The sequence below is a fragment of the Cydia splendana genome, chromosome Z (assembly GCF_910591565.1).
Source record: "Cydia splendana chromosome Z, ilCydSple1.2, whole genome shotgun sequence".
Lineage (NCBI taxonomy): Eukaryota > Metazoa > Arthropoda > Insecta > Lepidoptera > Tortricidae > Cydia > Cydia splendana.
In genome coordinates, this window is record NC_085987.1 from 28,063,646 (window position 1) to 28,078,850 (window position 15,205).

At 38.3% G+C, this 15,205-nt stretch overlaps 1 protein-coding gene and 1 long non-coding RNA gene across 7 annotated transcripts in view; one reads left to right on the forward strand and one right to left on the reverse strand.

Annotated features, from left to right (window-relative positions):
• LOC134804946 (uncharacterized) overlaps positions 1-15,205 on the reverse strand; it is a 371,780-nt gene that overhangs the window by 332,413 nt on the left and 24,162 nt on the right. The window lies entirely within an intron of this gene.
• Positions 1-15,205, forward strand: part of LOC134804707 (coiled-coil domain-containing protein AGAP005037) — a 125,440-nt gene that overhangs the window by 92,725 nt on the left and 17,510 nt on the right. For 3 of the 6 annotated variants that reach the window (XM_063777866.1, XM_063777859.1, XM_063777860.1), the window contains 13 exons: positions 166-298; positions 3,756-3,894; positions 4,012-4,107; positions 4,507-4,700; positions 4,895-4,951; positions 9,737-9,826; positions 10,677-10,739; positions 11,458-11,618; positions 11,752-11,871; positions 12,002-12,111; positions 12,317-12,458; positions 12,556-12,656; positions 13,889-14,030. In XM_063777866.1, coding sequence (XP_063633936.1) covers positions 166-298; positions 3,756-3,894; positions 4,012-4,107; positions 4,507-4,700; positions 4,895-4,951; positions 9,737-9,826; positions 10,677-10,739; positions 11,458-11,618; positions 11,752-11,871; positions 12,002-12,111; positions 12,317-12,458; positions 12,556-12,656; positions 13,889-14,030 — 1,548 coding nt within the window. The remainder of the gene's footprint in view (positions 1-165; positions 299-3,755; positions 3,895-4,011; positions 4,108-4,506; positions 4,701-4,894; positions 4,952-9,736; positions 9,827-10,676; positions 10,740-11,457; positions 11,619-11,751; positions 11,872-12,001; positions 12,112-12,316; positions 12,459-12,555; positions 12,657-13,888; positions 14,031-15,205) is intronic. The other 3 variants (XM_063777864.1, XM_063777861.1, XM_063777865.1) reach the window with 3 other exon arrangements.

Sequence of the window (15,205 nt, forward strand, 5' to 3'; positions counted from 1 at the left end):
TGTCGAGTATTGTTACATGATTGAACGCGATCGGCCAACCCACAGGTTCAGGTACTAAAGTGTACATCTTGAAATTAATAAATAATTAAGTTGTTAATTAAGTATCCAATTAGGAACCTCCTCCTTTTTTGGAAGTCGGTTAACAATATGAAAATTTGTTTCCAGGTGAAGGCTCCAGCGTACTACATGGGGACGGCGGCGCCGAGTACGCTGCCTCGTGGAGGCTCGCTGCTACGCGCCTTTTCGCCCGCCGCGCCCCCCGTGCCCGCCGACCGTGCCAATACACTTCCAGGCACCGGTACGCTATCAACACAAATATTTTAATCCGTACCAGGTTTATTATTCGGCCGTTATGTATTACGTATTTTTATATTAAGACTCAGCGAAACACCTTTTTTGTAACATAAAAAGGAGTTTTGAAATGACTTACTACTGGCAGGGTTGTGAAATTAGGAAAGTGATAGCTTACAAGTGTAATAACAAGCTAATTGTATGCCAAGGAGTGCGTCAAAGTAGGTACAGAGTGGTGTGTGTGTAGGTCCAACGGCCGCCAAGCCCTTGCGCACATACACGATGGGCAGCGGGTCCGAGCGCAGCTTCCCGTTGGCCCCGCTCTGCCCGCGGGGAGGGGAACAGCTCTACATCCCGGGTAACTCGTGCCAGCCGTATTCGTAACTTATGTTCGCTTTCGTAACTTCATTTGCTTGCCGCTTGCTGTTTGTACGAAGTCGGACGCTATACTGTGTATATTCAATTTAATAATAATAATACTTAGCTCAATTTTAGGTGCCCGCATTCTTATCCTAAAAATATTTGATTATTATAGTTAAATTATAACGGCTGATTTTACAAAATATACCTATTATTGTTAGTCACTTGCCGGTTTTAAACACTTTTTTTAAATAATATAAAAATATGTATTTATTGTATGGTTATGAGTGGGAATCACAAAGGTGGTACAAAATATTGATTTTCTCCATATCCTACCTTACAAAACACTTGCGAAATACCATGAACCTTTTAGTTTCCAATAACAGTGAAACATGTAGCAAATTCACATTTCCGTTACCGTCTTATAAGCTACTTAAAGACAAAACAATTGCGACATGGAAAAATTGTTATTTGTTTTGCAAGGGGGCAAAGTTGTTGTTTAACCGCTCGTGCTAATGTTGATACCCGAGCAAGCGAAAGATTCCAAAATGGTATCTTGAGCGTTGCGAGGGTTTCAAAGCACGAGGGATAAACTAAATTTGCCCCCGATTGAAACACAAAATTTTTCACCACACCAACGCGAAGAAAATTTTAACTGTAAGATATCAAACAAAAACAAACCCAATCAAATCCTTAAGAATGTTATTAAATATGTATCACTATAAATCATCATTTAAAAGTCAATTCAACCAGCAAGCTTAAGAAAACAACTCAAAATTTGCATTTTATTACTTTGCCTCACATGTGAATAAAATGCAACTTTGCTATCGATTTTTGAACAATCAAGAGAGCCTTTATCAGTTGGTGTGGTGAAAAAATATTTCAGGCATTAATTATCTCTTATTATGACAAATATTCTCGTGATTCTGAGTAGAATTTCCATAAAATTTTCTAAATGTAAAAAAACTGATAAATATACGATTTTTACCATATTTTTACCCTAGAAAGCCTTCGCTGTACCTCTGTCCGTATGACAGCAGAGGGCCTACCGCGAACACCGAAGTTCGCGGTTGCGGGCATCTTTCTCGGTCACTCTAATTACGGCTCAATTGGAGAAAAAGAGAAATATGCCCGCAATTTGCGAACTTCGGTGTTCGCTGTAGGCCCGCTGGCTATAACATAACAAAGCGTAATAGGTATTAGACTGGCCTTTCACTGAGGGAGGACACGCACCACACATTTTATCACCGGGCAGCAATAGCCGGTGTATTCGTCACGATTAATTTAGGATCTTAGAGGCTGTGCTGTGTGACAACCCTAACTTACAATCAGCGTAGAGTAGACGAGACAAGCCTTGCTTAAACTTCATTGATAGGGTGATAGGAGCGAGATAGTAGGTACTTAGATTTTCTTGCACTGCGCGATCTTAAATCACCAATAAAACGTATTTAGGTTATTTTAGCTTACTTACCTACCAAATTGTAAAGTACCGACGAGAATTTACATTATTATTTCCAAATTGAAATAAATACCTACACTACAATAAATACTTGTTTCATCATCTGGCCCCAATTTCACCACGGCTACAATTGTCAATGACTTATGTCGAGCGACAATTGTCAAGCGACAGGTGACATATTACAATTTTATATAATATTTTCTATAGAAATACTTACAAACATGACAGGCATTTTGCTACAATTGTATATATTAGGTCCTTACCTATGAAATTGGCGTTTTTGTTCATAGATATAAGTCTGATCCTAGTTTTTTTTTTTTTTACAAAAGTACATACACAATTACAATAAAACTACAATATGATTTCGCCAAACTGCTTGACAGCAATTAATTGTTATTTTTTATTGTTAAGTGTTCAGAATTAAGCCTTGAAAATAGGTCTTTTCATGTGCTGTCGGTTCGAGTATTAAAATTACTTATATTTTTCTAATGGTACCAATTTTCAAGAAATGGAGATATTGAAAACATACCTTAAAGGTGTCAAAAATTACTGAAAAAAAATTGTTTGGTTTGAATTAGCCATCAAAAAAATATCCGCAAAATTAATTGTATGGAAATTCGTGTTTCGTTGAAATTCTCCGAACAAAACGCCAATTTCATAGGTAATGACCTAATATTACAATTATGTTGTGAAACAAGAATTATTTTTTCTAGTCGACATATTTGTAGAATTGTTGGTGAATCTTGACAGGAAATGAGTTATATGTCGGAATTTCGTGACAATTGTAGTGTTTCTTGTGACAATTGTCATAAACTTAGCAAGAGAAATATCTGTTTTTTTTGGATATAATAAAGTTTTTTTTAATAATACAATGATGGTGGCAAACAGGAATACGGCCCACCCGATGGTAAGCGGTAACCGTAGCCCATGGATGCCTGTGACGTCAGCAACAGTGATGTATTACAATTGTCGCACCTGTCACCGTGGTGAAATTGGGGCCTGGCCGGTTTCGACCACGGCGACTGTATAGCACTGATTATTGAGAGCGACGTTCGTAAGCTCTCCGGTGGCTGACGTAACCGATTTTAGCAGTAAATGTACGGCCACATTCACTGCAGGTCGTGCTGAGGGGTGCTCCCTCCGATAAAATTGTAATTGATGACCGCAGGTATATTTACCTGCGGAAGGTATCGCTACTGTAACGAGATCTCCATGTACCAACAGGCAGAACAACCAAGGTTATAGATAAACTTACTAAGTATAAGATGCATGAACAATAGATATTCGATAGCTGGTTGTGCCATAAGTAGCTTTAGCTGCCAAATATTATTTTTCTTGTTTATAATTAATAATGCCATACAATATTATGAAAAGAAATATATATTATATATAATGGTTATCGTTGGTGAATTCAAAACGATTCTTATTTACTGTAACATTTATATATTATTATTATATATTATACCTACATATCGCTCGCACTAATATACCAGTACGAACGAGATGCATAGAAAGCAAGTTACGCAGACGTTAGCGAATACGTCAGTATCTAACTGGTGGTAGCCGTACTGGCATTTGCCCAAATAATCACAAGTACCGAATGCTGAATGTTTAATAGTCTATAGCAAAGAAGTTGTGACGACAGGACACGGCAGCGAGGGGTACATGTCGTCGCCAGAACGGGGCTCAGCGCGGGCGCCCTATGAGGACCCCTACTACACGCAGTTTCTGGGCCCGGCGGCTGGCCGCCCCAACATTACCCCGGTCATCGATGAAGAAACCAGGTACACCTCCATCGGATTTTTCTAATGCCACTAGCAATTTTTTGCTCTTTCCATTATTTCGCTGATATCCAGCTGTATTCAACTTGTGTTTACCTAAACTTGGTCGCACTTGTGTAGCGAGGGCGTGGTGATCGATGACGCGTACCAGATGTATGGCGTGAACGCCGTCGGCGGCGCGCCGCGGCCCATGCCGCGTCCGCCTTACGACGCCAGGTAACTACCTCTACGATACCGACCTTTCTAATACTTAAGTCTAATAACCATATTTATACAATCTAAACAGATACATACCTTCCAAATTTCGAACTATGATCTGAATACAAATTGTTAGTCTCGTTGTCATCAAGCTTATTTTTTTGTACATTATCAATTCTTCCATTCCCTAGATACATTCTTAAATATTCAGAACATAGTTCGCAAAAAGTGCTATGCGATATTGTGGCCACAATAGCTAAAAAATAATACATTCAAGTTTCTAAGTTAATAAGTAAAGCATGGCGATGTTCAAAAGCTCCAGCGAATTGATGTAAAAATAAAAAATAATACGAGTAGCTATGTTATTAGAAAACGTTATTGATAGAAGATGACTATGCGTGTACCGTGGCTTTCCAGGCTTAATCCCCAAGTCGAAGATATACAACGCCTTCGAGTTGAGAAAATGGAGAGGCAGCTAGCTAATTTGACTGGCCTCGTTCAGAAAGCGCTCCAGGTGCCAGGCGCCGCGCCCGCCACTGTCGCGGCCGCCGCGCCCGCCGCCGCGCCGCGCCAGCAGTGCCAGTCCTACCAGTCCCGGTCTAACGCTCAAGGTAAATCGCCCCCGTGGCTAACTGACGACATGTTAAGTCTGTCATGTATTATTTGTAACTAAGTTTTGTAAAATCTCCGAGATATTTACATAACAATTAAACATCCCATGTGTTTAATTCAGTTAAGCGATCAACAATGTTGTTGCCGTTCAGGGCTTCGTTGGTTAATGTGGCTTGCGTTTTCCTGCACTCAGATGCCGCACGATTTCCCGGCAACGACCGACCTCCTAAATTAGGGAGGGACAAATTTCGTAAGTGTAACCTCCGCGGCCCCAATCAACAAACTTTAAATGCTAATGTATTGCCAATGTTTTCTCTCAATACCCAATAGCTTTTTACAGGATTAACGCCATTTCGTTCAACTAAAAACACTTGAAACTTTTCTTTAATCCTAAACCTAAGTAGGTATACCGAGGAAATGATACATATAAATAATCCGACAAGTTTTTATAGGCGAAATAGTACCTATGATTTTTTTCCTATTTTAAAATTCAGCATCTTACTTACAGCATGTAGGGGTAGCTTGGCACCATTCGTACACGGGGTAGTTTGATACAGTCACCCTTACGGCGTATTATTACACCATTGCGTGTGTAATGTAAGTGGCCGTTGGCGAAAGTCTGATGGCCACGAAATTAGCTGCCAAGGCAGCAGTCGCTAGCGACATGAGATGAAAGTACTTACCTAATGTGTTTTTGAACTCTCAAAGTAAATATCTGTACCATATTCTCAGATGTTTCATGCTGAAATAGTGTTAAATTCTATGGAACTATTGCTCAATGGTAAGAACTACGATCACGAGGATAATAATGTACATATTTTGTAGGTTTTCTATATGATTTATGGGCAGGTACTACTAATCTTAATGTATTATTTACCTTTGGGGTCGGTTCGTACACCTACTACAGGGGCACTTTCGTATTACGATTACTACATATTTGTTAACCTTAGTATGCACTATCCATTCGGTGATGACTGATGACATGATGACTGTACGAGGCTTCCCACCTGGGTTTGTAATATAACCTTATTCCTACTTATCTGACGAGAATAAACGTAACCGCAAAATTGTGCACCCGCGCATTTCCTGGTGAGAAAATTAATGAGACGAGTGTTGTGATGAATTCCGCGCGCAGCAGTTCAACGGCCCGGGAAGGGACACTTTCTCGGTAACCTCATTTACCTCGGGTAATATTTGGAAGCTACTTGAATGAGAATACAATAACAAGAACATTAGCAATGCATTTCGCATTTATCATTCATTATCACGCCGAACGCTTGCTTGCTCAGTCGTGTGGTTTTCTTATTTTCAGCTTACTTTTGATAAACAATTGTATTAGGTTTGTAATTCATCATCCCTCTCAACAATTTTCACTTGCACTCAATTCAAATATACTCGTACCCCTTCATTTATCGTCTAATACAATCGTTTCATGAAAACTTCCAGTAAATCATAAATAGGAATCGACCTTGGTGTTGCCTCTCAGGACTGTAGCATAGGTGATAAAGACGAAATGAAAGCCTAAAGTGCATACTAACTATAGGTACACAAGTCACACAGTCTTTTAATTCTAAACTAACCTTTTTAATACAAAAGTGAACATTTACCTACGTGCTATTATTATCACTGAATAAAAAGAAAATGCTACCTATAAATAGTACCTAGATTCATAGACACTTTACATTATAATAAATTTATTGCGGATCCTAAGGCTTCGGTCACACTGACGTGAATCCGCACGCGGGTATGCTGTGTGAGCGAGACAGCTCTATGCACATTTTATAGCGATGTCCTTTTTGCACACCGGCGAGGTGCGCGGATCCGCGTCAGTTTGGCCGAACCGTAGGGTGGTTTCAAACAAGCGTACACTGAGAGAATAGGATAACAAAAACACACTTAGAATTACAAAAATAAACTTAATCCGGGGACAAGGAGAGTCAACTAATAGGAACAAATTGACTTTTGCAATTTCTATTAGTTCTTGCAATTTCTATTATCTGTTTGTTGAAATTAGATTTAGGATTACTGAGCTGTTTGTAGAAATAAATAAACTTTACAGAAATAGTGAAACGTCTATAATTATTACTAAACTTCATTTTTTCCCCGAGTACAGAACTGTTTTTTAATTCCTGGTTTAGTTTACTAATGATTTTTCTCTCAGTGTATTTTTACGGAAATGACCGTCTACGCCCTCTGAATTTCGCGCTTCAAAAATCCGGACACTCGTAGTATACGAGATTACACCGGCGTGTGAGCTCGAACCGTTGCGTGTCAGCTCGCACGGCACGAGCTTATACTAAGTTAATTAGCGCGGCAACGCTCGTACCAAACCGCCCTAAAAATTATGGAACTCTAACGGGCCATGATGCCTTTGCATGCCTTTTCGGCTCTAATTTAATAAAACGCTAAGTAATTTCGTAAACTTCGAGTCTTCTCACCCAAGTTTGTAATAAAACCATTCCTACTTAATAAAGTTCCAATATACGTAAGTGCAGTCTTATAAAGTGTAAAGAGCTTTATAAGCTAGTGTACCAGTCGCTGCATTTATCTCGAATGCTGCTTGTATTAGGTTAGAGGGAGTTGTTGAATAATGCAAGGATGACAATGATGGCACAACAAGTCTGTAACCTACTTAGACACCTTGATGCCCTTGTATTACCTTACCTACAACACCCGCCGTAATTATATTTAGAGTCGCACCAAGAAAAGTCTGCAGCGGATTTGATAGCCCACACAGTGTAAGTGTTATTTATACGTCATAATTTCATAGAAGTTTGACGTTTAAAATGACACTTGCACTGCGTGGGCTATCAAAATCGCTGCTGACTTTTGACGGTCTGACTCTACTTACTTTTGAAACAGAGACAATTCACTTACAATAAGTGACGTCGCCTCAACAGATGACTAAGAAACTTAATTTATTTTCCCCGAAAATTTGTAATTTATTTTTAATATTGGTGACGGCGGTGACACTCGTGCAACGAAGAGCAATCTCACGAATTATCATTCATTAAAAGTTTTGGTAAGGAGAGACATAGGGACGGATATATATTTAGGTAAAATTCATAACCCTCCTATTTCAGCTTTAGCACATTTGGGTAAAAATAAAAATGTAGTATGAAACCAAGATTGGTTAGGCAGGTTAATAATTAATATGTCACGGCGAATGGTACATACTTACAAATACTTCTACTATTATACCTAATGTTGGTTACTTTTTATAGGGATACCTTATGATCACCTAATTATTTTATTTGTAAGTGCATTCTTTTTATTTATCACTTTATCGTAAATGCAACGCATTGTCTTTCTCTTTCTTGTCAATAAACAACATTCTGAAGGCACTTTATACCTACCGGGTGAAATTGAAAGAGGAATCTTGCATAAAACATCGCAAAGTAAATAGGTAGGAGCTTCTTAGGTACAATTAATGTGTTCTCGTCCCCAAAATTTAGTGTGAAAATTTTCTACATTTTGTCGGCTCGTTTATAACTTACAATAAATTTTTATATATAACTTAAATAAAAAATAATACGCCGAGACAAATTTGACAATGACAATATGTACATAACATAATTATGTACAAACATGTAGGTACTAAAGCCGTGGATACTAGCTAGTTAGGTACATCATCAACTTTTTACGATTATAATTAAAGTGGGCATCATCAGGGTCAGTAACTTTTTGTCTATTAGGAACTACTTGTAGTTTCCAGTAAGGTTTAACAAGCCGTCGTATAAATTGAAAATAATAAAATACATTTAATTTTATGTGATTAATGTGCTTTATGATCTACTGAACCTCAAATTCTCGATGAGATTCCTTGGCATATTTCATCCGGTATAGTTTTATTTAGTAGTTTGAGCAACATACTATAGTGATAGCGGTACACCCTGAAATTCGAAAATCAGCTGCAAATGGTGTTAAAGGTATGAAAATCGGCACGATTAATCTTTAGGCCATTTGAATCAATTTGACACGTAGCACCAAAAAAAAACAACAAACGGAAAGGAGTTATGACGTCATCTTTTTTTTGTATGGAAAATAAGTAAAAAATTGTTCAGAAACCTATCGTGTGTGGTATTAAATGAAAAGGCATTTTGAGCTGGTTCTAAAAATATATCACATTATTATGTTTTCGTCACTTGCATTCAATTAAAATAAAAATAATTTTCAAAACATACCAAGTTTGGGCTCCTCCAGATACGAAACCGTTGAATTATTTTTTCTAAAATATACCTCAAGTAATATCCAATATCCTCATATCTAACCCCAAGAAATTAATTTCGAAAATATTTAGTTTTAGTATTTTTTGTAATTTTTTTATTATTACAAATTGTGATCTATCAATGAAACGGCCTCCTAGCCTAGTCGATAGTGATCCTGCCTACGAAGCAGGAGGTCCCAGGTTCGAATCCTGGTAAGGGCATTTATTTGTGTGTTCATCATCATCATCACACAAATAAATGCCCTTACCAGGGCTTGTATATATGTGTATATTATATATATCGTCGTCTAGTACCCACAACACATATGCCAGTGACGGAAATATAATAATGTGATATATTTTTAGAACCGGCTCAAACTGCCCTTTCATTTAATACCACACACAATAGGTTTCTGAATATTTTTTTTTATTTTCCATACAAAAAATGATGATGTCATAACTCCTTTCCGTTTGTTGTTTTTTTTTGGTGCTACGGGTCAAATTGATTCAAATGGCCTAAAGATTAATCGTGCCGATTTTCATACCTTTAACACCATTTGCAGCTGATTTTGGTCAACCGCTAGTACTAATAACACGTTTGCATTAGTTAGTACACACGCTAAAAATAAACGCGAACGTTAATTGATCAACATTGTAATATTCCATATTTGTTGCAAAGATAAAGCGATGTCTCCGTAGTTTATTGCTATTGGTTGAGTTGGCTCCACACTAGAGAGATGGTCGATGAGCGCGCCCGTAGGTACATTGTTCTCGTCTCACCTGTGTGCTGACTGAGTATACTGAGTACTTCCTCATTTGTGATTTCAGAAAAATCAGTGTCATTTGAGAAATCGGTATCCTTTAGCGATGACCCGCCAGATATGAACTCACCCATTCAACATTCGCCCCAACATTCAGGTATGCATACAAATCGTAATATTAACGTATTACCCAAGTTATATAATAATATATTCATAGATTCGGGTTGTCTGTAGCTTTAAAGAATGATACTGATTGTATGTAAATCATGCAGCTCGGTACATTTAATAATGGTCTTCTAACTTCACTAAACCCAATAGGATTGTGTGTCACCTTAAATCCTCGACGATGGTAATAAGCATAATTACTTAGTTAGTAGCTATAGAACAGTTCAGTTGAGAGTAAGTAGTGGTAGCGGCGCACACGCACGCCCACGCTCGCGGTCGCGGCTCGCACCGCCGCTGCGACTTGAAGCTTGGTGAACTGGTGCCTCTAAATTTTCCGCCAACATCCATTTCTTGTATTGCAGTTACTCTGCCCTATAGTAACTAATACACTTAATAACAAAATAATTACTTCAATTTTAACAAACTAGTTTGAATGCTCCAGTCAGCCCTTTTCATGAAAAGCTATCAACTGTTGTACAAATTATGTACACAGTGTAAAAAAAAAAACAACAAAAAATAAGTTTCATTGTACATTCATTACGTATTTAAAGTCCGACTGATAACAATTTGATAAACAACTTTGTCATTGTCATTGTGCATTTATTTCAGTAGTTCGCTGTCATGATTTTTTTATTTAAATACCTAAGTTACATATCCTAACGTTTGTGAATATGTACATATTTGTATTCACGTTAAGGAACGTTGTCCACATTATTGAGTTCTTGCAGGTCCGATCTCCTTTGCTGTTAATCTATCTCTCTAGTCACTCATAGATAAGATCATAACCATGTTCATAATTCTTGTATTTGATTTCTTTCCGCTTACTTCTTTGCCATAACAAGCTGATACAAAGCCAACAAAACCGGCAATCAAGTCGTCGACATTGCCAAGGACCTCGTCACAAGGTAATTTTATAAAATTAATTTTACTTAAGAGGCCTTCCATGTAGGTTTCTAGATTCACGATATACTAAAAGTGTACTAGTCAATATTACATAAAATCAGAGATAAGGAAGTAGAAAAACTTAGGTTCAGTACCAGCATGATTTTATCGCGCCCATAGTCAACAACTTTGTAAGCTCACTCCATATATACAGTAAAAATTAGAACCCCGCAGTGTATCTCCCTCGTACTGATATGTACAGTCAGCAACAGTCAGCTTAGCACTTTTGCATAAAAAATTCTATGCAAGGGGGTTCCTTTTCTCTGCAGCTGACTATACTCGTGGGAGCAATGTGAATTGCGAGTGAGTTTACGCAGTCGCTGGCAAATACTGCCGCGGTAAACTCATGGTAAAGGTACAGTCGCCATCGGATATATCGAAGCGGCCAAGGTGTTAACAAAATCTGAACATGCACTCTAACGCCTTGACAATAGAGGCGTGTTCAGATATTTGTGAGCGCCTTGACCGCTCTGATATACCTGATGGCGACTGTAGGTACTATATATATATACTTAGAGAGCAAAACTTAAAGATATTTATCTAATGAACTTACAATATAAATAACTGAATTGCCTGATGCAGAATATGATTCTTCGCTTTACTTACACCAGTACTCGAACAGGCTTTCAATTATATTAATCAGTATTAAGGTTGTTATATTTAGCTAAGAAAATATTGCAGAGCGCGACCGCCTCAAGCCGGCGCCGCCGCCCAAGCCCGCCGGTCTGGTCGGCCAGCAGCTGGCGCTGGTGTCGCAGAAGATATACACCATCAACGTCACGCCAGACTTTTTCAATGACATGCGCGTCTTGCAGAAGCAGAGCCGTGATTTGCGGATTGAGGTCTCTTAAAAAATCATGTTATTTATATTTTTAAAGTGTATGTAATACTATTGCCTTTGTAGTTGTATATTGCATATGCGAATTTCAAATTCATGTATAGTGTCAACAGTATGCCCTCTTATTTACTTTGCAGACTCGAAATTTACGACGTTCGACACTGTCGCACGCCATACAGATGAGGCAGCTCATGGCCGACACCATCGTGAAAATAGGCGCCCTCGCCGCGAGCTTCTATGAACGGGACCCGGAATCGGTACACCAACGCTTTTAGATACTTTCCTACTACTACTCCGATCATTTATTATTTTTCTCTAATGAATTACGTCAGGTAGGCATCATACCTACCTGACAATCGTACTCAAATTAATCTTAATATTATTTAGCAACTCACGCGTGAAGAGGAAATCTACCGGCAAGATATGCTACTATTGGAGAACGACTTATATGAACTGGAGGCTACTGTTGAACGTCTTCGCGGCCAAGCTGCTAACAGGTACAAATATAATACAAGTATTTTCACAAAAACCAACACGGTTTATGTGATTTACAATAGATATAAAGCAAACATGTATATATATCCCTTATTTTATTTCAAAATTACGTTGTGAAATGAAAAAAATAATGTGCATAAACTATCCATCTGAGCCAAAATATAATAAATAGATAACATTAATAATATAATAATGTTGGTGTTACAGGGAGACCCGTGTCAATATGGCAGACATCGAACGTATCGCCATGGTGCTCTCGAAGAGCAGCAAAACCGTTGCCGACTGGAAACTCAAGTTTCCGATTCTACAGGATACGATGAAAGTTAAATTGGCTTCGGAGATGGAAAAGGTAGGAGTGAAATAGCAGAAGTAGGAGTAGAGTAATAAAGTACTCAAAACTTGATATAAATTATGTTATTACTCACGATACACCACGTTAATTGCAGGTGGTGCGCAAAGAAAAAATGCTAGAAGAGGAACCGGAACGTCTCGAACTAGCTTTACGTCGATGTAAAAAACTTACTGGGACATTAGTGACTCTAAAAAGGTAAATTGTATTACAGGTCAATAATACATAGCAGAGTTTATCGAGCAATAATAATTTTGGGAGTGCATAACCGAGTATACATCACTTTCTGACACCGCGTAATGTATAATAAACACGTATATAGCGGAGACAGCGCCGTTTTAATAAATTAATGCTTAATTTGCATACTTTTTTAACTGATTGTGAGTATTTCGGTTGATTAATCATTCCCTTGGCGTCATTAATTCATTTCGTGTAGGTACGACAAGCGTGAACTTGACGGTCGCTGGGCGCCTGACGATATTAAGTAAAATATAGGTATTTCTTATTAATCTTGTTACGAACTCCTTGTGATCAAATGAGTGATATTTAAAGTTAGTGGGTAGGTATGTTGGATAATCATTTTTTTTATTTTTTGGTTGGGGCGACGTTCGGGCTATACGCGCTCGTATGCGGAATGCGTAGGAAACTTTGAAAAAACTATCGCGGCACTCGAGAGTATATTTATAGAGTCGGACCAAAAAAAGTCTGCAGCGGATTTGATAGCCCACGCAGTGCAAGTGTCATTTATACGTCATAATTTCATAGAAGTTTGACGTTTAAAATAACACTTTCACTGCGTGGGCTATCAAATCCGCTGCAGACTATTCTTGGTCTGACTCTATGTAACTTTCTACGAATCCACAACACAAATTACAATAAATTTAAAATAGTCCGTAATTTGGCAAAATTTATTTACACGTAACATTTTTATTAGCTATACTATGTAAAACATTATAATTTGAATAAATAGGTATATTTATAATGAGGTTAAGCGAATCTCAAAAAATGGTGAAGGACTTAAATCTCTCAGGGGGCCGATTTTTGAATTTCGAGCGCACGATTTCGTCACTCGAAAATCGGTGGAAAACAGAGAAATGCTAATTTTTGAAATACGAGCGATATAAATTGGGAATTGAGTGGTATTGACCACTCGTTTTCAATTCTATTAGTAGAATTTTAATGCCGGGTACTGGAGAAATTATTGAACGAAATACACGAAATCGACCGGTCGAAATTCAAAAATCGGCCCCCAGAACGACGACTTTGAGTTTAATTTAGTGTTGCCGCTTTAGACTTGTAGCTTGTAGCTTTATAAAGGACAACACTAGTTCTCACACACGATGTTGATAGTACCTGCCTATATATTTGGTGTGGTGAAGGTTTATATGTAGTGTAGGTACCTAGTATAGCGGTAGAATGAATGTCCGCAGGCTGGCGTGCGTGCAGGAGCAGCGTCTGCCCGCGGCGGACGGCCGCGTGTCGCCGGGCTCCTCGCAGGGCTCCAGCTTCACCGCCGGACCCTCCTCCGAGGAGTTCGACACCACCCAGCACATTATACAGCCCACCAATAAGGTAACTAATATCCTGTATTCAGCACTGCCCACTATAAACTTCATCATTTATTTGGCAAAAACAAGTTTCGCCCTATTTAATATTACAATTACAAAGACAAATTTGTAGTAAATGGGTATTAAATATGTTATTTGGAAACTTATTTCTTGCCACGGTGTTCCGAATCAATATGAATATATAAATAATAATAAATAAAGCGATTATATATTACTCAAAAATCATATACTTACAATCTTGTTTACAGGCTGATTAAGCGGACTACTTAGTTGTATAGGAATATTCATATTTACAGATGATATCTTTATTAAAAGTTCGCTTAACAATTGCAGGTTTGCCAAAAGTTAAAATTTGCATTTTTTTCCAACACTTAATCTTATGTTGAGTGTTTTATTTTTATTTGCTCCCCATGTCACGTGCATGAGCTTTTTGGGTCATACGAGTAGATGTTCAGCCTCTAAATTTACCTCTAATAAGCCCCTCTTGCATGCCCCCTCATCTATCCATGAATATCGGGCCATGCTCAGTGTAGGGTTCCGTAGATACCATTCTGTCAACCTATTCTGAACCCCCCCTCCCTTCATGATACTATCGTGTATTTCCTGTGCATTACAAGCTTAAGGTACCTTCGTAGCACTTTGTACGTGTTTTTACTAAGAAGAGAAGACTTTTAGCAATAACTCTTAAAAATTTTCAAATAATTGTTGTTGGAGACCCTTATTCGTTTTGAAAGACCAATCCAATGATACACCACACCATTGGGTTAAAGCAGTAGTCGGCAACAGGCAGCCCGCGTACCTCTCACTTGCGGCCCGCGAGCCTCCCTGGCTTTTTTGTATGAAATATTGACAAACGACAATGTCTGATAAAGTCATTAAATACTATCAAAGTGCGGCCCGCGTCAACTTCATTAAGTACAATGTGACCCTTGGCTGCTAAAAGGTTGCCGACCGCTGGGTTAAAGCATACATTTTTATAAAAAAAAAAACATTTCGTATGAGGGGTATCCTAAACAAATGATTTAGTAGTTTTTATTTTACCGTTCTGTCGCCATGTTTAATTTATGCATCCATGCCAAATTGTAGCTTTCTAGCTGTGCTACCGATCACGGAGCAAAGCCACGGACGGACAGACAGACGGATATGGCGAAACTATAATAGGGTTCCTAGTTGACTACG